Source organism: Mesoplodon mirus (genome assembly GCF_964341445.2).
Source record: "Mesoplodon mirus genome assembly, chromosome: 17".
In the NCBI taxonomy this organism is placed as follows: domain Eukaryota; kingdom Metazoa; phylum Chordata; class Mammalia; order Artiodactyla; family Ziphiidae; genus Mesoplodon; species Mesoplodon mirus.
In genome coordinates this window covers 46859190-46886961 of record NC_138993.1, presented here as the reverse complement: position 1 = coordinate 46886961, position 27772 = coordinate 46859190, and the positions used below count along the sequence as shown (strand labels likewise).

General features: G+C 37.9%; 1 protein-coding gene across 1 annotated transcript; it reads right to left on the bottom strand.

Moving 5' to 3' along the window:
- Positions 1 to 32: 32 nt before the first annotated feature.
- BORA (BORA aurora kinase A activator) lies at positions 33 to 27762 on the bottom strand. Its single transcript, XM_082602113.1, has 12 exons — positions 27664 to 27762; positions 26574 to 26741; positions 24753 to 24859; positions 21640 to 21685; positions 18758 to 18839; positions 13940 to 14005; positions 13116 to 13172; positions 12471 to 12697; positions 11439 to 11571; positions 8995 to 9605; positions 1634 to 1765; positions 33 to 352 (listed from the first exon to the last, which is right to left on the bottom strand). Exons 2-12 carry the CDS (start codon positions 26724 to 26726, stop codon positions 287 to 289), a joined length of 1680 nt encoding a protein of 559 aa, XP_082458239.1. The 5' UTR covers positions 26727 to 26741; positions 27664 to 27762; the 3' UTR covers positions 33 to 286.
- Positions 27763 to 27772: the final 10 nt, after the last annotated feature.

The window sequence follows — 27772 nt, the reverse complement described above, 5'->3', positions numbered from 1 at the left end:
AAAGTTATCGCTCAAGTTTTTTGTTAAACAAACACATCACTCAAGGTCAGTACAAAAATATTTATTGATAAAAACTGAACTTCAGTAACTTCTTGAAAGTTCCAGGAGCTTTTCTGTTGTCACTAAATTTAAGCCCTTGATTTTTCACATTAAGGAGGGAAAGAAAAGAAGCTCAGCATGTTAGTTGAAGCAGTTTCTTCCCCATCATGATCACATTATGGATCCCATGCATGAAAAATATGTGAGGAGCTGTCCAGTTAGAGTCTTTGGTTCTGAGAGAGGTACTCTACGGGCTGCTGCATTGAGGGCGATTTGCAATTTTCATCCAACACCTTTGCATTGAGTGGTCTTGCTGTGAAAAAGAAGATACCTTATTTTCAGTTTAAATAGGACCATTCAAGGATACAACAATTATGTGAACTGTTTTAAAAACCGAGATGCAAACTTCCTTATGCACTCTAAAGGGACAGTGAAGATACATTTTGTTACAAATCAGTATTCTGTATCATAAAAGTACTTCCTGTATCTTAATGCTTCCTTGCTTTTAAATAGACAAGGACAATCCCACCTCATGACAAAACGGAGGAAAGGTAAAATAACGTGGCCTCCATATTAAACTTGATTATTCGTTTGGAGAGTTATGTTTAGTTGCACACTTGATGTTTATTGTTTATTAACAAACTGGCATATAAAAATAAAAAATTCTCCTGATCAGTGCCTAAAATTATGATGGGATTCTTCAAATCTGAATACAGTTGTCCTTCAGTATCCATGGGGGATTGGTTCTAGGACCTCCAAGGATACCCAAATCCATGGATACTCAAGTCCCTCAGATGAAATGGCGTAGTATTTACATATATTTTAAATCATCTCTAGATTACTTATAATACCCAATACAGTGTAAATACTATGTAAATAGTTGCAAATACAACGTAAGTTCTATGTAAATAGTTGCTGGCACATGGCAAATTCAAGTTTTGCTTTTGGAACTCTGGATTTTGTGGGGTTTTTTGCCCTGAATATTTTTGATCTGAGGTTGGTTGAATCCATGGATGTGGAACTCGCCAACCATATACAGACATAACCATCCTATCTGGAGGTTCAGTAAGTGTTCACTTCAACAGTATACTTTTGTATAAATACTCAGTTTTTTAGATACACATGTGTTATCTCTAAAGGCTTGGATTTTAAGAAAAGAACCCTTACCTTTGAGTGCTCGTAACTGATGTGTAATCTCTCAGTTGTACTATTTCCCTCTCTAGTAATCAAGATGCTTTTTTTTTGTTTAGCTTTGAGCCAATATTAGAGGCAAAACCCTCCACCTCCTATTGGGCACCCTCTCCTGTTCCCCTTTTCGCTTAAAGGAACTGATTTCAAGCCTCATTTCCAGAGCAGCGCTAGCTCTCCTTCCCCCACCTCTTCTCTTATGCTCCCTCATAGCAGAAGAGGTAGGGAAATAAAATTTTGAAGCACTTTCTCCTGCTATTAAATGAACTGAAGACAGGATGAGGCATCAACAGATAATAATTAACGAAATTTTACACAAAACGGGAAAAAAATAGGCTGAAAATAGTCACATTTAGTAAATACTTAAAGAAATACAACCATATCAAGCTTTCTGTTTTTTCCATACCTTTATATTAAAAACTTGAGATTTATTCTCGACTTCCAAGGTTTGTGCATCACTTTCTTTGCAGTAACTTTCTCCTCCAACCATATCCATAATATTGCTTCCACAATTCTGTGTATTATAGCCACTATCCATCTGACAGGAATGAGAAGGAGAGAGAAAAAAACCCACCACAGGTAACATTGCAAAGTGTAATTCACTTGACCACAAAATTTATTTTGAGGAACTTTTATGTTTAAATAAGTAAATTTATTTTAAAATATTTATATAAAATATATATATGTAAGATATGGCTTATGTAATTATATATAAAGACAATATTTTAAAACATTTAAATGAATCACTATATACTATCATTCACAACTGAATGATACAATTTAATATTGTATTAACAATACAATTTAATATTGATCATACTGAATGAATTTTAAAAGTAATAAACAAAATTGCTTCTTCTTCAAAGTAGTTACTACAATTCCTTCTAATAAAACATATCTTGTAATTTTCTTTATTTTTTAAAAATTCTAGGCTATTTTATTTTATTTATTTTTTGGCTGCGCCACGCAGCATATGGGATCTTAGTTCCCTGACCAGGGATCCAACCCACCCCCTACAGTGGAAGCGCAGAGTCTTAACCACTGGACCACCAGGGAAGTCCCTGTAATTTTCTTGAAAGTCAGTGTACAAGCCACTAAGAACGTACTTCCCTGTTACTTTGTGCTCACACCCAGTAGATGAAAATGAAGATTACGATCAACTTCTTCCAACTCATTTACCAAGCTTGTCTTAAATGGCTTACTTGCATCTCTAAATAAAATTTACCTAAATGGCAAGCTACCTTTAAGAGGATTCAAAACAATACACAGTTTTTAAAAGGTGGCTTACTTCCAACTCATTTACCAAGCTTGTCTTAAATGGCTTACTTGTATCTCTAAATAAAATTTACCTAAATGGCAAGCTACCTTTAAGAGGATTCAAAACAATACACATTTTTTAAAAGGTGGCTTACATTATACTCACACCCATCGTTGAAATAAAAATCTTACCTTCATAATAATACCACGTATATAAATGGTTCTAGATGTTAGCTCAGCTTTTCATTTTAATTAAAATTACAGCACTCTACAACACACCGTTACAGCCCAAAAGAGCAAAAGAAAAAAGGGACTAACAAACTTCAGTTTGGGTACAAATATGACAAATATTTATTTCATGAGGGCCTAAAAAAGCACCAGCCCTGTATGGCACTCCATGTAATATTCTTATTTTCTCCTTGCAGCACCCTATTAACTTCACAAATGAGGCTAAGGCTCAGAAAGCGTAACTTTCACAGTGTCGGAATGAGATGACGAAGAGCTGAGGCCCCACTGCCCCTGTCCACTCGCTGCACACTTCACACTTACGTGCACAGTGACGAACACCAAACAACACAACCCACAACGCAGTCATCTTGCACTTACGCCCTTTTATGCAAATTATGATCAGCGAAGGAAAGGCTACATTTGCCCCCAACACAAACATAAGAATAGCCTAGAAAGTGCATTCTATCATCATCTTAAGAAAAATGTTTCCAGTTTTCGGGAATGGATGCATATTTGTTTACTCCTGGGAGTGATGTTCCATTTGAACAAAACCCTTGTGGTGCAGGGAGTACAGTACACAGGGAGTCTGTCCTACTCTCTAGGAAGAGAAGGATCATGGGTGCCCCTAACATAACATGGTGGCTTACCACACTGGCTCCCATCCAGACCACTACTAATGTCAGTGCCTACTATGTGCCAACCAGACAACTCAGGTCATCTCGTTACCCGCCACAGGCGTCAAGGGAGACAACATGGTATTCCAAACTCTGGAAAGCCAATGTGACTGAAACGGAGAAGGAAGGGAAACAAAATGAGGCTGGAGAGTAAGGGGAAGACCAGACCATGCAACGCTTTGCCAGCCACTCTACAGATTTTTAAATTAATACCAAAAGCAAAACAAACAAAAAAGCTTACAAATTTAAGATTAAGATGCGGAAATAAAAACTCAATGGAAGGGTTATTGTATGAAGTTGAGCAAATTTCCCAAAAATTAGAACAAAAGGGAGTTAAAAAAAACTGTGAAAAGATTTTTTTAAATTGGAGAATCAAAAGGAGTTCCAAAGAATGGTGAAAACGATAGAGAAATCTAAGATATTATTCAAGAAAAGATCCAAGAGGGCTTCCCTGGTGGCGCAGTGGTTGAGAATCCGACTGCAAATGCAGGGGACACGGGTTCGAGCCCTGGGCTGAGAGGATCCCACATGCCGCGGAGCAACTAGGCCTGTGAGCCACAACTACTGAGCCTGCGCGTCTGGAGCCTGTGCTCCGCAGTAAGAGAGGCCGCGATAGTGAGAGGCCCGCGCACCACGATGAAGAGTGGCCCCCACTTGCCACAACTAGAGAAAGCCCTCGCACAGAAATGAAGACCCAACACGGCAAAAATAAATAAATAAATTAATAAACTCCTACCCCCAACATCTTCTAAAAAAAAAAAAAAAGAAAAGATCCAAGAAGTGAAGGGCATGAGTTTACAGATCATAAGGGCCCTCTGAGTGCCCAGTACAACTGATGAAAAGGAACCCACACCAAAGAATCACTGAAATTTCAGGATCCTTTACTCCAGAAAGGGATAAAAAGGGACCATATGCAAAAGATTAAGTATTAAAATGGTTTCAGATCTCTCACCAGCAACACTGAAAACAGAATCAACGAAACAAAGTCTGAAGGAAAATTATTTCCAACTCAAATGTGAGAGAATAAAGAACATGTGATCAGACGTGCAGTATCTTGAAAAAGGTACTCTTCCTCAGAAAGCTACTGGAAAATGTGTTCCAGTCAAGTGAGAAGTAAACCAGGAAACAGAAGAACGGGGTACAGAACATGCGAGAGGTTAAGGGAATTCTCAGGATGATGAAGGGATATTCCAGGAATACAGCTGTGTACAATGCTTGGAGGCCAACCCGTCACAGTAAAGCAAGTCAAAAGGCCCTGGGAAAATGTGACTGTCTTCGAATGTTTGGAGCTACCCCTGTGTTAGGAAAGAATGTATAGAAAACATTTTAAAACTACAAAATGTCCTGCAAACAGTACACATTATTATGATATGACCCAAAGGATAAAACTGAAACTGACTGGTAGATACCACAGACAGAACCATAGTTCAGCTCGCTAGGGAAGAGGCTTGTAAATGGTGAGAGAAGTCCTCTAAGGTGGGCTGGGATACGCCTGCAGGTACTCAGGCAGAAAGAGATGGCAATTTATAATGAGACAGGCTTCCAAGGGGTGGTCGGACTGGATGATTAATGTGTATTTCCATTTAAGTATTCTATAATGCTTCTATAGATGCCCTGAAAAAAAGAGGCAGTAAGAAAAAAAGAGAGCAAAAAAGTTAACAATACCTTTAAGGCTAAGTTTGACTGGATGTGCTTCTTTACTTAGGAACCAAATTTAGAAGCTGGACTATGTAAAAGCGATTCTAGTGTATTTTTTTGAGCAACAATCCTAGAAGTCAGGATAGACAACATAGGCATAAAATATGAGCAAAAGATTATATGTAATTTGGGATCATTTGAAATCCCTCCATGAGTTTTACACTTTAGCATGTCAAAACTGACAGCACTAGACAAAAGACCTGTACGCAGAAAATTATAAGACACTGATGAAAGAAATTAAAGATGATACAAATAGATGGAGAGATGTACCATGTTCTTGGATTGGAAGAATCAACATTGTGAAAATGACTCTACTACCCAAAGCAATCTACAGATTCAATGCAATCCCTATCAAACTACCACTGGCATTTTTCACAGAACTAGAACAAAAAATTTCACAATTTGTATGGAAACACAAAAGACCCCAAATAGCCAAAGCAATCTTGAGAACGAAAAATGGAGCTGGAGGAATCAGGCTCCCTGACTTCAGACTATCCTACAAAGCTACAGTAATCAAGACAGCATGGTACTGGCACAAAAACAGAAAGATAGATCAATGGAACAGGATAGAAAGCCCAGAGATAAACCCACGCACATATGGTCACCTTATCTTTGATAAAGGAGGCAGGAATGTACAGTGGAGAAAGGACAGTCTCTTCAATAAGTGGTGCTGGCAGTCAGAATGGCCATCATCAAAAAATCTAGAAACAATAAATGCTGGAGAGGGTGTGGAAAAAAGGGAACACTCTTGCACTGCTGGTGGGAATGTGAATTGGTACAGCCGCTATGGAGAACGGTATGGAGGTTCCTTAAAAAACTACAAATAGAACTACCATATGACCCAGCAATCCCACTACTGGGCATATACCCTGAGAAAACCATAATTCAAAAAGAGACATGTACCAAAATGTTCATAGCAGCCCTATTTACAATAGCCCGGAGATGGAAACAACCTAAGTGTCCATCATCGGATGAATGGATAAAGAAGATGTGGCACATATATACAATGGAATATTACTCAGCCATAAAAAGAAATGAAATTGAGCTATTTGTAATGAGGTGGATAGACCTAGAGTCTGTCATACAGAGTGAAGTAAGTCAGAAAGAGAAAGACAAATACTGTATGCTAACACATATATATGGAATTTAAGAAAAAAAAATGTCATGAAGAACCTAGGGGTAAAACAGGAATAAAGACACAGACCTACTAGAGAATGGACTTGAGGATATGGGGAGGGGAAAGGGTAAGCTGTGACAAAGTGAAAGAGCGGCATGGACATATATACACTACCAAACGTAAGATAGATAGCTAGTGGGAAGCAGCCGCATAGCACAGGGAGATCAGCTCGGTGCTTTGTGACCGCCTGGAGGGGTGGGATAGGGAGGGTGGGAGGGAGACGCAAAAGGGAGGGGATATGGAAACATATGTATATGTATAACTGATTAAATTTGTTATAAGGCAAAAAAAAAATTAAAAAAAAAAAAAAAAAAAAAGTGGTGCTGGGAAAACTGGACAGGGACATGTAAAAGTATGAGATTAGATCACTCCCTAACACCATACTCAAAAATAAACTCAAAATGGATTAAAGACCTAAATGTAAGGCCAGACACTATCAAACTCTTAGAGGAAAACATAGGCAGAACACTCTATGACATAAATCACAGCAAGATCCTTTTTGACCCACCTCCTAGAGAAATGGAAATAAAGACAAAAATAAACACATGGGACCTAATGAAACTTAAAAGCTTTTGCACAGCAAAGGAAACCATAAACAAGACCAAAAGATAACCCTCAGAATGGGAGAAAATATTTGCAAATGAAGCAACTGACAAAGGATTAATCTCCAAAATTTATAAGCAGCTCATGCAGCTCAATAACAAAAAAACAAACAACCCAATCCAAAAATGGGCAGAAGACCTAAATAGACATTTCTCCACAGAAGATATACAGACTGCCAACAAACACATGAAAGGATGCTCAACATCTTTACTCATTAGAGAAATGCAAATCAAAACTACAATGAGATATCATCTCACACCAGTCAGAATGGCCATCATCAAAAAATCTAGAAACAATAAATGCTGGAGAGGGTGTGGAGAAAAGGGAACACTCTTGCACTGCTGGTGGGAATGTGAATTGGTACAGTCACTATGGAGAACAGTATGGAGGCTCCTTAAAAAACTAAAAATAGAACTACCATATGACCCAGCAATCCCACTACTGGGCATATACCCTGAGAAAACCATAATTCAAAAAGAGTCATGCACCAAAATGTTCATAGCAGCCCTATTTACAATAGCCCGGAGATGGAAACAACCTAAGTGTCCATCATCAGATGAATGGATAAAGAAGATGTGGCACATATATACAATGGAATATTACTCAGCCATAAAAAGAAACGAAACTGAGCTATTTGTAATGAGGTGGATAGATCTAGAGTCTGTCATACAGAGTGAAGTAAGTCAGAAAGAGAAAGACAAATACTGTATGCTGACACATATATATGGAATTTAAGAAAAAAAATGTCATGAAGAACATAGGGGTAAGACAGGAATAAAGACACAGACCTACTAGAGAATGGACTTGAGGATATGGGGAGGGGGAAGGGTAAGCTGTGACAAAGCGAAAGAGCGGCATGGACATATATACACTACCAAACGTAAGGTAGATAGCTAGTGGGAAGCAGCCGCATAGCACAGGGAGATCAGCTCGGTGCTTTGTGACCGCCTGGAGGGGTGGGATAGGGAGGGTGGGAGGGAGACGCAAAAGGGAGGGGATATGGGAACATATGTATATGTATAACTGATTAAATTTGTTATAAAGCAGAAAAAAAAAGAAAGCAACCTAATAAAAATAAGCAAAAGAAAAAAAAACTGACAGCACTAAAGCATTATAGAGTTGTTGTGAGAATCAGATGAATTAGTATCTATAAAGAGGTTAGAAGAGTGTCTGGTACACTGGAAGACAGTGTAGTATTAACTATTACTATGGGTCAGTATAAACTTGGATTAAAGAACATGGAACCCAGACTGCCAGGATTTGAATCTTTTGACTCCACCACTTGCTAGCTATACAGGCAATTGACCGAACCTCTCTGACCTTCGGTTTCCTCATCTGTAAAATGTGGATGACAGTATGCCTATTTCACAGGACCGTTGTGAAGATTAAACAAATTAACATGTGTAAAGTACCTGGAATAATGCCTGACACATTGTAAGAGCTACGTAAGTGTTAGATATTGTTACTATGAAATGGCAGGTAGAATTGCCTTTCTAGTTTAAAGTTCTTTCAAAACTCTCAACTCAAAGAATATGACAGTTAGTGGAACAAATGTCTTTCTGAAAGTAAGCGCTGCTGTGACGTGTATTTGTCAAATGAATCATGCTTTCCTGTTGCCAGACATTGCAAAATTGGAAATGTATGATTACACGAAAAATGGTGGTTACAAATCACATTTTTTTAAAAGTCCAAAAGAAATATACATAAAAGTGCTCTAAACTGCTTTTCCCAACTTATATAAAGGAAAAACCAAAACTACTGTATTTTTAGAATACAAACACTACACCAGAAACTGAATTCTCTGGGGACTAGCTCCCCAGGAAAGAGAGGTGAACCCTGAGAAGTTGCCGGATTCTAGCAGTTTGTAAAAACAGAGCAGCTTGATTCTTTTCTGCTCTCTTATTTTCCTACTCCAAATAAATATCAGTGAATGTGAATATTAAATATATGCATCATCAGTCCAAGTTAAAAGAATTAACCCTCTTGATATCACTCAGTACGGATTAAAAATACATATGTAATGCTATAAGTCTCACATACAACTCATTTTCTCACTATAATCTTACAAAAGAAAGGATGAAGAACACCAAGGGACCAAGAAAAGGACTCTAGAATATTCAAATACCTTACCTGAATGTTACTGCTTTCACAAGGAATGACACTGCTTTCCGCGAGAGGTGACATGCACATGTGAGAGTTTTCAATACTGAAGGCGAGCCCACTCACAAAGTCAGTCATGGGTAAACTCCTGTTATCAACGGGCTCCTTGATCCAAGTGGTCTCATCTGCTATCTCTATGGGATCGACCATATCCACAGTGTTATTCTCCTTCTCACTTTCCACATCCTGCAGCAGTGCCAATTCTTTCTCAGAAGCACCGGACTGGTTCTGGGTAATAGACATGGCGGTCACTACCAAGTGCGCGCCATGTGGACAAGTGTCACCATCGAACTGTGGCAGGTGGACTCCAGCCGTGCCTGTGGCTAGGGAGGAGGCGTCTGTGGAAGGAACATCTGCCTTGTCTCCTTCATCTTCGCTGTGAGCCTCGAGAGTAAAAGGTACCCGAATCAGTGAGGGCCGATACTTAGCACCCCCTGTACACATCTCAAGTCTCATAGGAGACCAATTTTTAATTGGTGAGCAGCCATCTATATTAGGACTTCTGATACACGGATTGGTAATTCCATTAGAATTTGTTCCAGACGAAGCATCAGGAGAATGGAGAGTTAACTTCCTTTGCTCTAAAAGATTGGGAGTGGAAAAAAAAAGATTGGGAAGGAAAAATCACATCATGAAAACATAGACACGGGAAAGCCATTACTAAATGGTCATCATCATGTTTCATGCCAGAAAAACTGGATTTCTCTAACAGTAGTGTTGTTTCCTGAAGTGAAATTTCGGTGTTAAAAATAATAGCACAAATGAATGTGTATCCATAAATAGGGTGAGGCTCTTCAAAAATAATTCCTCTGGCACTTTCCCTTTTTCAGTTAAACAAAATATTTTATTCCCTGAGAATTATTTCCTCACAAGCACATTGCTACTATAACAATGCCGTTCACATCCAAGATAACAGAACAAACCAACTGATAGCTGCAAATTAACAGCTGTACCAGGTAAATGAAATATGTAATAATCTATTTCTATTTACATAAAATACTATAAGCAACATTAAAAGGCAAACAAAAAACTGCAAAATAAATTTGCAACAATAAAGAGCTTAACAATGGAAAACAAAATGATCAAAATGCCTTAAAAGTTAATAATTTTTATAGCTTTGTTAGCTTAAGAAAAACAAAAGTTTAAAAAAATGGGCAAAAGCATACAAACAATCCTCCCAATGGTAAATGAACATATGAAGTGTTTGGTCACACAAATAATAAAAAATATGGAAATTAAAGCAATGAGAGACCATTTGTTGAACAGAAACACTGAAGTCTGAACTAATAATCCCCCCCAAAAAATGACCCATAAACATTTGGAAAAAGTGCAACATTGTAATAACCAAAGACAAGAAAATTAAAGCAGTAAGAGACCTTTTTGTAATGTACCAAATTAACAAACATCAAAAAGAATGGTAAGACCAGTGTTGCTAGATGGGGAAAAAGATGACATTTCACACACCACTGATGAAAATTTCAATTGGTACAACTTCTTATGAAGAAAATTTGATAAAATTCAAGAGCCTTCAAAACAGTCATCCCCTTTCACCAAATAATTCCACTTCTGAGAATTTAACCTAAAGAAATAAATACGTACAATACACTGTACATACAAGGAAAAATTAGAAATAATTTAAATGTTTATCAACGATTGAAAACAAAAGATACATCCGTGAAATGGAATATCATATAGTGATTCAAAATCATGGTTTCAAACAATAATAAATGACTTGAATGACCTACGAGAATACTCCTAATAGAATACTTTGTGAAAAAAGCAGGATATAGAACTATGTGTGTGTGTGTGTGTTCATATATGTATGGAGATACTTACACACATACACATGTACATATATAAAAGGAAGACTAACAAAAATAGTTTTCAGTTTTCCAATTTTATTTACTATGAGTAGGTTTTGTAAACCGTGAATAATTTTCAAGAAGTGCTATAATTTTTTTCCAGGAAAAACTGACATATTGCAAAGAAAAATATGTAAATTCCCACACACTACCTAAAACCTTTACTCAAACAAATATATCTTTACACAATAGCAATACGAATGTCTGATTACCAAAGTCTGAACCTACACACTGGAAGGCATACCGAAACCAACTTATCTCTACGACAGCCATCTTTCTTTGATTCTGCTTGTAAGATGTTTGGTATAAATACTGCTAATCAAATTACCTGTATCTGACATGAGAGCAGAACTTTGCTGAGAATTTCAGTCTTTGAAAGTAAATTGTTCCTTTTGTAAAAAAAAAAAAAAAAAAAAAAATCCAAGTTTCTAAATTTTAAAAGGGTGACTGGTCACTTGGAGCTCTGTAGTTAGAACAAGCTAAAAAGAGACTCTTTAATTACAAATATTGACAATATAAAATTTTAATTGGGGGTTGTATTACAAGACATACCTGAGAGTGGTGCCTTTCCTATTTGAAATGCAATTGGTGAGAAAGTGGGTGAAGAAATAGGTGAAGGACTGGTTATGCTTCCCAAACTGTATTTTTTTGCACTACCCTGAATAGGGCTAGAAGAAAACTGACCCTGTGATAAAAATAAATAAATAAAATTACACGGTTCTCTCCCTTAGCTGTTACACCAAGTGCTATTTACCTTTATTTTTGAAACACATTCATAAACTAGGTTGTATAACTTTGGTTATTCACCAGAAAGCAAGATGCCACCTTTGCTTTGTGGCAAAAGGCAAGACACCAAAAGGCAGGCCCACAGACACAGGAAACAAACTTATGGTTACCAAAGGGGAAGGTGGGGAGGGATAAATTAGGAGTTTGAGATTAACATATACACACTACTATATATAAAATAGATAATCAACAAGGATCTACTGTATAGCACAGGGAACTCTACTCAGTATTTTGTAATAACCTATAAGGGATAAGAATCTGAAAAAAACATATATACGGATATATAACTGAATCGCTTTGTTGTACACTTGAAAGTAATACAACACTGTAAGTCAACTATACTTTAATAAGAAAAAAAAGGTAAAACAACAACAACAAAAAAACACGCTAAAAGGCAAGGGATCCTGTAACAAGGATAGTTAAGAAGACTATTCCAAAAATTCTGAAATAGAATATACTAGAGAAGATAAAATATAAATGTATTTACACAAACCAAGTAGCAGTTTATGAAAAATTTTAGGTTAGTCCGCTAACACCAATCTAGCTGTGTTATACTGAAAATCTTCCGTAATTCAGTAAGTACCTTACCCTGAAATTCCTTGAGACTCATTTACCTCTAAATACAAAATTGGAGAGTCTGACCAAAAACATTCCTATATCTAAATGACAAAATATGAACTAGGCTAATCCGCATGAAATATAAAACCCAAAAGACAATCATTCCTCTTGACAGCAATAGGAGCATCTAGGTCCAAGATGCCTATAGCCAACCAACCAGTCACTTGGCCCACTTCTTACCGAACTCGGGGTCTGCACAGGGCTCCTACACTGCACAGGAGATAAATCTATTGAATAAAAAACCTCAAGTGATGCTTGAGCACCACTACGAGGACTTCTGGGAGAAGCTGGAGGTAAGGAGTCAGAGATACTTCCGTTGCCATCTAAAAATAGCTTTCTTCTGAGGGATGAAGAACTGAGGTTTCCAGGAGATTGATCTGCAAATTCATCAGCTCTAAAATAGTCACCTATATTTAATATTAACAGAATAAAAGGCAGAGCTAGTCATTTGGAAGAGCAATTATATTTCAGTTGTCTGATGTTTTAAAAACCAATCTCTATGTTTGAATTGTTTTCCAAAAAGAGGGCAAAGTTTAACTGCACAGGTGCTGCTTGAAATCTGAAACGATCCCTTCTTTTTTTTGTGCCCCATTATTAGTATGGGCAGTGCCAATAAGATGTGTCCATGAATAGTTTATGTCTACAGTTAAGTTCACTATGATAAAAAGGCTAATTCAGGCCATAGTAAAGAAAAATGAGTAATTTCAGGACGGCTTCCCCACTTCTTTAGAAAGAAGCATTGCCACAGATTCCCACTTACAAAAAGCCATTAAGACAAAACCTTTTATTTAAGTTATTAAAGGTTTAAACAGATACAGTACTTACCTAATACCTTTTCTAAATTAAAATCCACAGGAAGAGACAGCAATGTCTGGCAAGCAGCTGGAAGCAAGCAGATAAACACAAACATGGTTAAATCAATGCAAGTGTATCCCATGCAGTTTAGCATGTGCTTCCCCATCAACCACCTCCCCATGATGCTCCAGACAAACTGAATTATTTACTTTACGCATCCCGTTCCATAACACGCCACCTTCCTGTTTCCCACACTTTCCAGCACTGATGTAAATCTGTTAATGGTAAAAGTTAACTTCTGGTTGTGCTGCTGGCACTTGTATCAAAAAAGAAGCCAGCCTGGGCTTCCCTGGTGGCGCAGTGGTTGAGAATCCGCCTGCCGATGCAGGGGACACGGGTTCGTGCCCCGGTCCGGGAAGATCCCACATGCCGCGGAGCGGCTGGGCCCGTGAGCCATGGCCGCTGAGCCTGCGCGTCCGGAGCCTGTGCTCCGCAACGGGAGAGGCCACAACAGTGAGAGGCCTGCGTACCGCAAAAAACAAAAAAAAAGAAGCCGGCCTATGTATATTTGGGGATAGATTTCCCAATATTAACAAATTTTCAAAAGAATGCCTTCCAAAACCAAAATTCGAGTCACGTGATTTGAACCACAAAATAACACACTATTGCCACTTCTCAAACATGGCTGCATATATCTATTCTAACTGTTTCTCAAGGTCAGCTCTCATATAGCTTATTCATAAAAAGTAAACAACTTCAATTCCAGAGTGAAGTGTTATCACATGTGCTGAAATTAACATCAAATGTCGCTTAATATGGAACATACTTCTTTTCCAATTTACATTCATACTCACCATTGCTTGTCTCAGAATGTATGGTCAGCTTTCTTCCAACTGGAGATTCATTATTGACGTTAATACCTGTAAAACATTTTAAGTGAAAAATCTTACATTTTCTGTTCTTCATTTACTTTAGGGTTACGTTTTCCAGAGTAAAAAAATGAAGTGTGGAAACTTTTACATTTAAGAAATAAATGTCTGCATATGTAAGTATATAACTTGGCATGTTTCTGCTAAGTTCGTTTGTTTTTTTATTGATTAATTGATTGATGGTCAACTTTGAGGAAGCATAAGGATAAGACTTAAGGATTACCACAGCAAGGCGGCACCAAGAGATACTTTTTAGGGAAAGCAGCGTTGCTCTCCATGACGTCAACCTTAAAAGGTTGGGGACACATGTTAGTCAACGTCAATGTCCTCAAACAGATCTTCTGTTGCTTGATGCTTTTCCAAAATGGAAATAGATAAATTGTCGGAATTAAAGCGCCAGGCCATCCTGAAAGAAACTGAAATTTGATCAATAAAACCATGTTCAGTTTTTTTTTCCCCCAAGAGAGGAGTCAAAAATATGGGTGCAAATAATTTTTTTAAAAATCTGAAGCTAATGACTAATATTAAGCTTCTTAACCTGAAAAAGCACCAGGCAGTAAATAAATGGGTGAAAAAATAAAATAAAAAAATAGAATTCTAGATTCAAATGCCTTCTCTGCTGTAGGCAGTGTGACCTTCTAGAAGGCAAATGCAACCAAGGCACTCTGCTGCGAAAACCCTGTAATGTCCTTGGTCTTTATGCTGGAGTCCAAACACCTTAATGGTGTAAATAGAGCCCTTCCAAAACCTTGTCTCTGTCTCTAGCACAGCTGTTCTCCAACCGAACATTATCTGAATACCGTAAAAAACAAACAGGTTCTCTCTCTCACCTCTAGGTATTTCTAATATTCTTTCCTCTCTGACTTTTCTGCCCCATTCCCCGAGTCCGGCTAACTCAAGTCTCAGCTTAAACTGTGTCTTCCATCTAGACAGGATTATTCTCACACCACTTTTCAACTGTATTGCAAGTGTTTTCTTGGTTGTTTCCTCTAAAAGGGCTTCATAGATGACTTTAAGACCACAATCAAATGAGGAAAAATGGATGGATCTGATTACACCAAAGTAAGAATTTCTAGGCAACCAAAGACATCAAAACAAAAGTAGCACATATGTGACAGGAGATGACATGTGAAATGTTTAGAACTAAGATAACTACAAATGTAACTACAAGGTATCTTAGAAATTAAAAGGAAAAAGAGACAACAATTCCAACAGGAAGGAATTAGAAATAGGCATTTTACAAGAGAGGAAATAAAAAGGCTGTTAATATATGAGAAATGAAAATTAAAACCATCATTTAGAATGTCAAACAACCCATGAGAAAGGCAAAAATGTGAAAGCCATGTACCCGCAGAGATGTGGGGATATGGGAACCCTAGGCACTGCGGGTGGCTGTGCAGACTGTACAGTCGTTCTGGCGAGCAGTCTGGCACCGCACAGTCAAATCAGAAAACACGTAGCCTATAACTCAGAAATCCTCAGCCTATGTATAGCTCCCAGAGAAATTCTCGTTCAAGTCCAAAAATAAAAACGCAATGGGTAGGTAGTACAGTCATTGAAGCACCTTGCTGCATAAATACTGGTGACAGTAAAAATTGACAGCATAAGCTAATGTGTACAAACAAAATCATTTTTCCCCCTGACTCACCATTGTCTTTGTTATTCTTTGGGTAAATAACACTGAGCACTTACCATGTGCTAGGTACATGATCTTCGAAGTATTATCTCATTTCATCATTTCATAGGGTAGGAGAGTGAGGCACAGGAAAGCTAAGTCGTTCACACAGCTACTAAGCTATACTGGGCACGACTCAAACCCAGACGGCATTACTCTAGAGTGAGGGTCAGCAAATGATAGCTCACGAGACAAATCGGGCTGGTTGCCTATTTTTGTAAATAAAGTTTTACTGGAACACACCCACACTCGTTCATTATGTATCATCAGGGATACACTTTCACGGTAAAGCAGTAGAGTAGACTGGTTGCAACAGAAACTGTATGGTCTGCAAAGCCTAAAATATTTAATATTTGGCCCTTTACAGATAGAGGTTGCCAATCTCTACTTTGAGGTAGTGTTTTCCAGAACTTTTTCTGTGATGATGGAAATGTTCCATTATCTGTGCAGGACAATACGGTCACCACTACGTGTGGCTACTGAGCACCTGAAATGTGAATGTATGACCAGGAAACTCAAATTTCAATTTTAATTTATTTAAATGTAAATAGCCACATGTGGCTAGTGGCTACCATAGGTCAAGAACTGTAAAGGGTCTGACAGGTTAGCGTGTCAACGTTGCATAGATGCTGGCTGAAGAAAGGAGGCTTCGGGTCACAGACAAAGGGACTTCATTATTCTCAGCACAGCAGGCAACATGAGCTTCATGTGCATGTCAGCTCCCTTTGCCCCCTCAGTCCCAAGGAAGGGACATGAAAGAGGCCAGGTGGATACAGCACACACAGAGGGTCTGTGCCCCAGCTGAGGAACCCTAAGCACGGGAAATCCCATTCTGTTTTGGTTTTTTTTTTTCTGCGGTGCGCGGGCCTCTCACTGTTGTGGTCTCTCCCGTTGCAGAGCACAGGCTCCAGATGCGCAGGCTCAGTGGCCATGGCTCACGGGCCCAGCCGCTCCGCGGCATGTGGGATCTTCCCGGACCGGGGCACGAACCCGTGTCCCCTGCATCAGCAGGTGGACTCTCAGCCACTGCGCCACCAGGGAAGCCCTCCCATTCTTTATAAGCTGCAAGCAAACCTGCCCCAGAGGGAGACATTACCATTATTGTACTAGACAGCCAAACAAACCTACCCTCTGCTCCAGAGGGATACTCCATCTCTGTTTTCCAAGGATGTACACAATACAAACAGCCTTGAAAAAACAGTCTGGATCAAAACCTGTCCGTGCCGCTCTTCATGAGATGTATAGAAATGCGGGACCCACAGAGAACTGAACTATCTCCCAACACCATCGTAGATGGCACAGGCCTGCACACCCCCTCCCACCCCTGCCAATTAACCACTGCCCTCTGTCATCATGGGCTTGATGAGCATACCAAAGAGGCTGTATGTAGTATTTTTAGCATCTTCCTGATCTGCCTCACTTTAACTAAAACAGGATACTTCGAATATAAAATGATGTTATAAAAAAGATCACATAACAAGGCTGATTCACCTGTTCAAAAATCCAACATTAAAAAATTGGGGGGAAGAAACCTACCATCTATGAATAAGTCACCCTGGATACAGAATTTTAGAGCTGGGAGGGATGTTATCACACAACCATCTAGTTTAACCCCTTGATTTTACAAGTGAAAAACTGAGGCCTAAAGAGATTGAAAAAGTAGATCAAGGTCACCCCTTCTGGTTTATAATACAGAAGGTCTACAACCCAGGTCTCCATCCACTAGTGCATGCCACCTTTAGTTTGCAACGATTCAGAATCTGAACTGAGAAATGCTTCCTTTTAAATCCAGGTTCTGCCACCTTATCATATCTGTAACCTGGGACAAGTGCTCTAACCTTTCTAAAACTAGATTTTCTCACTTATAAAATGAGACCAATAATAGCACCTACTTCATATGAGCTGTTGTAAGGAATACTGAAAGCACTTAACACTGTCTGGACACGTGAAAAGTGCTCAATCCATTTTTTCTATATTGTGTTTTTTTTTGTTTTGTTTTTTTTTGCGGTACACAGGCCTCTCACTGTTGTGGCCTCTCCCGTTGTGGAGCACAGGCTCTGGACGCACAGGCTCAGCAGCCATGGCTGCGCCACGAGGGAAGCCCTCTATATTGTGTTTTTGATAAAGAATGGAACAAATATTCCCTGTTATACTGAGAGCATAATTAATGTATGCTATACAGAAGAGCGGGCAATTCCACTGAAATGAGGGATGCATATAAACAAGTAATACTTGAACATTGCTCACAACTCAAAGGGCAGTGAGAGCAAATATAAGATAACCATTTCCTACAGGTAGAAAAATATTTGAAAGATTACTGGCTTACTCTTCAACTTCCTTTTTAATTTTGCAGATAATCAGCTGTATTACACTGTCCCAGAGGTCCTATACATGCCCATCCTTCCTCTACTATTATAAGAAACCAGGAAATTAGCAAAAAGCAAAGCAATTTAAGGATTTCATTAAAAAAAATTAACCTTCAAAATCACTTCAAAAATTAACAGTTCAGCTCTATATTCAATACCAACTATTTCTGCATCTACAGATCCTTTAAAACCATCATTATAACTGATATTCACAATGATTATGAAGAAAAAGTTAAATTCAAAATAGAATGGCCAAGAAAAAAAAGAATTTAGTAAATTTTAGTCAAGTTTTGAATCCTAGTCCTTAAATAGTTAAATCCTCCGGTATCCACAAATTTAATTTAGAGCAAGCTTCCTACCAAAGCAGATAAACTGACACTCACTATATGTTGTTTTACATCCATTGCTTTTTATTTTCATGATTTTTTTTTTTTTTTTTTTTTTTTTTTTTTTGCGGTACGCAGGCCTCTCACTGTTGTGGCCTTTCCCGTTGCGGAGTACAGGCTCCGGACGCTCAGGCTCCGGACGCACAGGCTCAGTGGCCATGGCTCACGGGCCTAGCTGCTCTGTGGCATGTGGGATCTTCCCGGACCGGGGCACAAACCCGCGTCCCCTGCATCGGCAGGCGGACTCCCAACCACTGCGCCACCAGGGAAGCTCTATTTTCATGATTTTTATTCAAACAATGTTTAACACACTCACATTTACTGGAATCACACTCTGAAAGCTGCTTCCCTTCATGATCAGTCCAAGGAGAGGGTACGATGACATCCTTTGTGAAAAACTAGGAAAATTAAAGTCATAAAATTAGGCATAGGAAGCATGAAAAGGCAGCTGTGTTAAATAACCATCAAACACGTTACATACTGACTTTATAGTTATATTTTAAAATTTCATACTTAAAAGCACAAATGAACAAAGGTAAAATGGAAAAGCTTAAAGTGTATATATAAAGAAAATGTTAATACTTCAAATCAACCACTTAAATTTGCAAATTAAGCTAAGGTTATTAATCATAAAGAAAATATTTTTCATTTCTCCCCCAATTTTTTTGGAGATGAGGGGGAGGCTGACAAAAGGGAGGATGAAGAGGGGAGGAATAAATGGAGATAAATGTATACGTGTAAGCCGGTATCAATAGTGTGCTGGAGCTGGCTTGTCCTGACTCTCAAGATCTAATTACTAAAATTTCAGGAATTCTGTGTGTCAGTTATCAAACAAAGCCAATATTAAAATTATGTAAACTTAAATAAACTATATTAAAAATAAAGGTAATAAAAACTCAAAATCATCATCTGCTAATTATTTTACTACATTTACCAAAATCTATGCTCTTGAGGTTAATTATGTCTTTTGTATCTGTGTGGTAGAATGCCTACATATAATGGTGTACTGCTACATTTCTTTCCCCATTCAGCGATGTCATATCACTAACTTGAAATTGGCCATGGCTGGAGTATTTACACTATGGACAGCAGCAATCACTAAAACTCATACTCCTCCCACAGTCAGAGGGCCTGTTGTTAATTTACCAGCACACCACTGTCCAGTACACTCAAATGGAGATACAGCATTTGGATAAATGTGTTTCCTCTTTCATTCTGGATATAAAATTAATCAAGCCTAATACAGTAAGTAATGCACTATTTTCTCCTCCCCTCTCTATGTTTTGGAGGTAACTCAGAACATTTTCTTCACATTTTGCTGTACCTATGACAAGGAACTAACTTCTTTGACTAAACTACGTATGAAAACATGAAGAAAAGATGTTGAAAAAAGGAGGGGGGGAGGGGGAACAGAGATGATACAGACAATTCCCAGAAAAAAAGGAATATAAAAGACCCACAAACTCATGAAGCAAAGTATAAGTTCACTGAGAATGAAAGAGATACAAATCCAAATAACAAGATGAAATTTTTAAAGTAATAAGAGTAGCACAAATTAAGAAGTTTGATAACAGCCAATATTGCAGATATGAGAAAACAGGCAGTATCATAACGTTGCCAGGAGAATAAATTGGTACAACCTTTTGGGAAGACAATATGGCAAAATCTACCAAAAGCTGAAAACACAAACCCTCTGACTTAGAAAGTTCACAAAGATATATGTACAAGTGTGTTCACTGCAGCATTATTTGTGATAGAAAAAACACTGAACACAACCTACACATCTGTCAATAGGGGCTGGATTAGGTTATGATATATTCATACAATGGAATACTATGTATGCTATTTACTAATAACTGGTACATGCTGATAATCAAAAAAAAATTCTAAGAAATTATTAAGCAAAAAAGTAAGAGGCAAAACAGTATAAAAATGATGATCCTACTTATGTGCAAATATTTAAAGGGCATGTGCTATATCACACATGTGATCACACGAATCTGAAAGTATACTCAAGAAATTTTACAGTAATTACTTTTAAGGAGTGAGACAGGGAACAAAAGGCTCTTCATTTTCATTTTGTATTTTTTCTTTGCAGTTTGTTTTTGTTTTTATTATGTGCATGTATCTATTGTATTTCACATGTATACGTATGAATTTAATTTGTTGCTGATACATTAACTTCCGCTACATTGGCCCTAATCTTCACTCCAAATTCATTTTCTTAACTTTTCTCCTGAATTTCCCTTTAAAATTAAGTCGAGAATTCGAAAGAGAAAGCATACTTCCCAAAATGTTGGGAAATGGGAAAGAGTCTGAGAATATTCAACTGGGGAGGAATCAAGTGACTGGATTAGAATTAAAATTTTGAAGTTATTAGATAGATTAAGAAGTAGATAACGTTTCTCAGGAGTAAAGCATATGAAACGATTTCCTAAGAAATAGGCTACATCTGAAATATGGGGGCCAGCACATCACTGGATCTCTGAACATGCCATAGCTGAAGTCTTTTGGGGCGCAGAAGATCCAAGTGCAGCTAAGGAATAGAGGTGGGCAGAGGGGGCTAGTGAGGGAAAAAGGAAAAACAAAAAATGCTGCCATGACATGAAGACTTTTGAGCAAATATCTAGATAGACAACCTTTACACTCTAAGAGTTCAGCAAACAAAGAAAGCAAAAAGTGAAAAACTGAGTTCATTAGTTTTATTAAAAAGAAAAAAACCTACCTTTGGGATATACTTTTTCTAGTTAGCAGTATATTATATTTCATGAAATATATTCTATGTCTTAAAAATTCGAAGAACAAGAACAAAAGATAAAACCGTTACTGAGGCCAATCTAGACTTTCAAGGCTTGAAAATATTCAACTTGCTCTATGTAAACTCCAACTTGAAACAATGGTTTGTGCTCATCCAAGGCACAGGGAAGACCAACTGTGCTAGGCCGTGAGAATGAAAAGATGAACAAGCACAATGCTGGCCAAATAAGAATTCAGTCTGGGGGAGAAAAGCACTCAACTGGTCATTACAATGAGAGGCGCTGGAACAGCTCAAAAACACTGGTCTTAGGGGAGCTCTGAGAGGGACTGGGGACGGCTGGGACAGGAAAGGATCTGAAGGAAGTCTTCCTCTCTTAGAGGTGCTGTGCACGCAGAATCGATGCTTAACTAGCTTCATGATCAGTAACAGTTTTAAGTTACCTCTTCAATGGCTTTTTGTCTTTTGTCTTCCACATCTTTATCTATTCTATACAGAGATAAAGAAGAAAAATAACCATGCCATTACTTCAGCAGATTGAACATTTAAAATAATAACCTTTCAAAGAAATCGTTTCTTTCCCCATTGGAAACTGGCAAATGTTAAGCTCGTTTTAAAAGAAAAATTGGGACCTTATCCATTTCGTAAATGACAGTATTTAGATATTCATTCAGCCTTGTGCTGTTAGGCCTACCTCCCCCCTTTCCATTCACAGTTGGAATGGAATAATATTTTCTTTTAAAAGGCTGACATTGATACAATTTTTAAATTACTATTAACAATGTAAAGAAAGTAATTTGAATAAACTTTGCCCTTTAATCACCACAAATTAAGAAGTATGTCACTCCAAAGAAATCTAAAAATTGTCCAAATTCTTTTTCTTCAATTATAGCAAGTTTATCATAGTCGTAACTTTAGAATCAACTCTTATTCTGAAATAAAAGGAAAAAAAACTCATCCTTACAGTTCTAAATAAACAGGCAAAATTATTAATTCTGAAATGAAATATCAACAATATAAAATTTGAAATATAAAATATAAAACTTTGTCCAAACAAATTCTTTTTATCCCACTTTGATACATTATGCAATTATAGCACCCCAAATTTATCAGCTGTAAGATTTAATATAAATTGTCGGGTCTCAAGCACAAGGCGTATGTATACTTGCCAAGGACTCAGCAGTTAGCCTTGTACGACCACTTCTTTTTTTTTTTTGGCCAAGCCGCCGTGCAGTTTGTGGGATCTTAGTTCCCTGACCAGGGATTGAACCTGGGCCCTCAGCAGTGAAAGCAGAGTACTAACCACTGGACCACCAGGGAATTCCCAGGGCCCACTTCTTTAATCTGTTCCCAGAAAGAATACTTGCTTACCATCAATAAGTTGGTAAGATACTTTTTTCTCTCCAAATTTTTTCATGTATAACTTGCAGCTTAACAAAGCTTATAATAATGTACGTGTATTAGAAATTAAAATCAAGTGGATCTCTCAAATAAGGGAATTGTGAGAAAATAGACTACAATGATAATCCACGTATCTCAGCTTGAACAGCCATTTTGAGATTACTAACTCAGTTCTCTTCATCTTATTGTGGACACAAACAGGTCAAAATGACAGGGCGTAACAATAACAGCGTACAGTATTAGTAAGCTCTGATCTAGCAATACCTCATTCAGAAACCTTCTGCTGCTTCATCAGAGGACTTTAATAACCTGAAATATTCAAGTGATGGCTAGAAGCAGTGAAAATCAGTTTGGCCAAATACTGGAGAGCCTGATCATGGAAGGTTCTAAGGAGTCACATAGGGCAGGGTATCCTGACCAGCATGATGCATACAGGGTCCAGTATTACAGGTATGCCCTGAATGGACCCTTGGTGGCCAAGGCAGGGAGGAGCTTTCAGGACTGCTCACCTCCTGTATGGACAGACTCATTTGTTTACACCAGGATGATTTGCAGTTCTCATTTTTATGTGTAGCATGGCATGAAAAAGGCAGAAAGCACTGAAATAGGGAACTTGGGTTAGAGAGGAAGAGACACTGGAAGCCTTTGCTTATTTCTAAGAAGGAATCAACATGTTTTAAGAGTATACTCACTATCCTCGGTAGAAGCCATAACCATTCATTGAATGACATGAGGAAGTTAAATTAAATCAGGGTCTTTCCCCCGCTTCTACATTACATGTCTATCTACTGAAATACACCAAGATTCTTTTCACAAACCTGCTCAAACAATACAGGATTTACTAGTAAGTAAAGAAATGCTGTGTCACAACTTTGTTGACTGCAGGGCGGGAAGAAACTCCTGTACTGCTTCAGTGCCTCACAGCGTTCAACGCATCTCTCTTGAGTGTCCATGGATCAATATACTGAAGAGTGGAGGCGAAGTACAGCACACAGTTTGCGTGAAACAAAAAATTCGTCTCATTCATGACACATTTGCTTTCAGATATTCTTTTCACCTTCTCTCTCAAAGGTATTATCTAGTGTTAAGTGAAAATCTTTCATGCTCCATCCCCATTCTAGTCCCTTGCTACAGCACTTTGGATGTGCATTAATGAATTATGAGGGGATGGTCATCAAGCTACCAAGCCAAAAGAGGAAGGGGGTAGAAAAGCCAGATGAATATTTGCAAGAGCATCTCAATACATGTACATCTTTGTGTGATTAAATTCTAGTTAAAGGGAAAAGAATTATTATCTTAGACCAATAACACGTGTACCTTAGTACCAAAAATTAAAAGCTGATCATATCAGGATTTGATTGTTTCAAATATAAAAAAAAGTCAAACTATAAAACCGACATCAACAAAAGAGTCCCTCAAACTATGACTGACTACTGCTATCTGCAATTTGTAATTACAGATGACTGCAGTTGGTAATCAAAAAGTATGCGTGTTCCCCCAAAGAAGTGTATGGTCTCACTACATTAGGCATCATTAAGTAACTGGAGTCTAAGACACACTAGTACTTGGAAATCCATACAACACATTAACAAAAGCATTAGTTAGGGATGCTGTGACTACTAGGCTGATAATGTAAATCAGATCCCAAAGTGTCAAAGCTGGATGATGTCTAGAAAAGTTCTCTCTGTTGATAATGGATACTCTTCCATTCAATGTGTCTTAACTAGGTAAAGGGACTTTCAGCTTCCCTAAATGTAGGTGGTAATAAAACAGCATTTTACTCTATCCCCTACCACCAAAAAGGAAAACAGAACAAAAATTCAATGGCAGAAGTCACAATCATGTACAAAGATACAGATTTCAAAATGCCCTGCCTTCTACCAAGTGCTGGGGAAGCAAAGGTGTCCCATAAGTTGCAGAGGGAGGAAATTGTCTCTAAAAGAAAAGGACTCCTACCCAGATCTGGAACTGTTAGCAAGGGGGTCTTGCTGGATGTAGTTCTTTGAGCTCACTCTTTATTTAGATAAGATAAATCTGTATCATAATTCTTCCTCCCTGATTTCTTTACAAATAAAAATATTCAACCTTGGAATTTCCTATTTCTCTTCAGTTGAAAGTACGTTATTACCCTTAGGTGCCAAAAAGGAAAACTTACCGAGAACGACTTAAGTATAAAGCTTGACGATGAATGTCTTCTGGGTCTATTTCTACAGGATTTATTACGGCTAGTTGATCAATAGACCATCTAAATTCCCCTGGAGTCTTAACAAAAGAAAGCGATCTTATGAGTAAAAGTATACTAAAATAGTTCATCAAAACGCTAACTTCAAATGTCAGCTTCAAAAATTAATGTGTTTATAATACAAAAATATCTTACAGCTCATATTTTAAAATTTGACTTTACTACTAAATTAAATGGCAAATGGTAACCAAATCACACTAAATCAACTGACTTGACTGTATCTCTTTAAAATATCCAAGTCTTCCCTCTGGGTGATTGTTTAAATTACATAATAATAGAAAAATCACAGAGTATTAAAGGTATAGAAACTGCACAATTAACACTCATCAGTGATGCAACATGACCAAGTAAAACTAAAAATCTCTTAGAGTTATCAAGTCTTTATTTTCACCAAGAATGAACTGAAATTAAACAGAAATTAAACAAAGTCCTAACTACAGAAGTGCCTGCAAAAGCTCATAAAATAGGTGATCCTCAAAATAATTATGAGTGGTAACCAGTGCTGCTTTTCTATATTCAATTACCCAATAAACCAAAAAACTTATCCAAATCCTAATCTGTAAATTCAGAATATATTTTTGAAATATCAGGCCTAAAAACCCAAGATGTCATGCATTCTTGCTTTGAGGATTAAGTTGCAGTCATTCTGTTAGTTTTATTAAGACTAAAATTTAATACTATTCAATTTAAAATCATGAAGTCAGATAATGACTCAATATAAAGTGTATCATTGTAAAACTTTCCTCTAGTGCATAACTAGCTTCATGCTGATATGAATGTGTAGCTAGCATCAACAGCCACCCAGTTTACAGTTTCCTAGATAATTTACTAAGTTAAAAGATCAGACTTCAAAAGAACTTCTCCACTGTAGCCAATAACAGTAAAAATAAGCTAAAGAGATGAAGCCTTCCCTAATCTCCTAAAGAGCAACGTTCCCTTCCATATCATCCTTGTGTTATAGCACATAACATATTCTCTTGAAGTTGCCAATTTAGTTGTGTCTATCCCGTTAGAGGTTGACTTCTTTTTAAACAATCTGCAAGCTAAGAATGAATGGGTGACAAAAATCCAAAAGAATATTAGTAATTTATGACATGTGAAAATTAAATGAAATTCAAATTTCACTGTCCATAAATAAAGCTTTATTGGAACACAGTCACATTTATTGTTTACATACTACCAACGGCCGCTTCTACAATACAAGTTAGAGGTGACTAGTTGTAACAGCAACCAGATGAGTTGCAAAGCCTGAAATATTTACTATCTGGCCCCTGACAGAAAAAGTTTGCTGACCCCTGGATGAGAGTATAAGCTCTTTGAGAATTTGTGTTTTATGACCCTGATTTGTTCAAGGTGTAACCTCTATAGCTAAGAACTGTACCTGACAAACAGCACTCAAATAATGCTTGTTGAAGACGGGAGAATAATTAGATGACATAGTTTCTTCTTTATTATGGATTAGTACACATATCATCAACCATAGTAACTAGTAGCACCCACAGCTGTAGGAAGCTAACATGCTACCTATTGAATAAAATAAAAAGAAATGCTAACTAAAAAAAAAAAAAAAATCTGGCTAAGTTATTTTTAGCCCAACCACTACATTATAATGAACATTACAATTAAAAAGAACATTCCAGATATGTATGTTCCATGATAAATTTCCCACTTATCTTGTAAAGAAAGATAATTACATTTAAAGTTGTTCGGAAACACTAGTCAAGAAAAACTTACTGGTAATTTTGTCGATTTAAAAACAGAAGGACTGGAGACAGTTTGTTCGTGGAGATTAGAATAATCACCAGGACTTTCAAAAGGATTTAAAACAGGAATTCTTCCTGGAGTTTCAGGTGTTATTTGCATTTTTGATTCTTTGACATCTCCCATAGCACAGAGAGAAAACTAAAAAGAAATCAGAAGTATGTATAATAAAAGTACAAAGTTCCACAGACATTCATTTTGACAACTAAAATGTATTCAACAAACATACAGTTCACAAAAAGAATTAACTCAAAACCTAAGGCTCCTGGGCTTTTTTTTTTTTATAAGTTTACACAAATGTGATCCTCTAAATAACCTTGAAAGCTAGAGAAATAAAGTATTAGTGATATAATTTTGCAGGAGAATTAACAAGTTCAGAGAAGTTAAGTGGCTTGTAAGTAGCAGTCAACCAAAGGTGAATGAGTTCAGGTCCGCCTTCGAGACAACTAAATGTTCCAATAGGCACAAAACCTTTTTCCACTAAAGAATTTATACCTACAGTTTTTTTATTCATTATCTCAAGTCTCTATACACTTTGAACATAATTCGGATAGCCCAGCAATTCCCTAGCGAACTGCAGTTACTAAACAATTATGAATAGCGAGCAAACAAGAGACCAGGAAGTCTCTGGTCTCTCTGTGCACGGGTGCCTTTCTTGCACATTAGCCCCCGTCAGAAAAGAATGACTAATTAGGGCTAGGAAATTAACCGCTTTGGATTGCCTCTTCTCAAACACCCTTAGCAAAAGGCTAAGACCCCCAGGATAGAAGGCGAGGCTGCATTATTTCCCGTCAAGGGGAGCTACAACTAGAGAAAAAGAACCCACTCCTTGGAAGGCTGACGTTGCAGCTGGCCTCCTCAGGTGAAGAACAGAAGAGGACGCTCACGCCGGTGTCATCCCCAACCCTACTCGATCACTCTTTCTTGGCGCCCCCTCTTCCGCACCTACTCCCGGGCAGCTTCCACTCATCCCGAGGCGAGCGTGCAGGCCGGTCCGGAGCCGGGCTACGTGAGCTCTCCAATTCGAGACAGGAGGAAAGGCCAGGAACTACAAAGAACATACCTAGTGGTGTGTACAAATAGGAAGCCCCCCAAAGCGACTCCAGGGCGCTTCCGAGGTGCCAGTCCAGCTCCCACGACAGGCACAGACTCTTTAACTCCCCGCTTCCGCG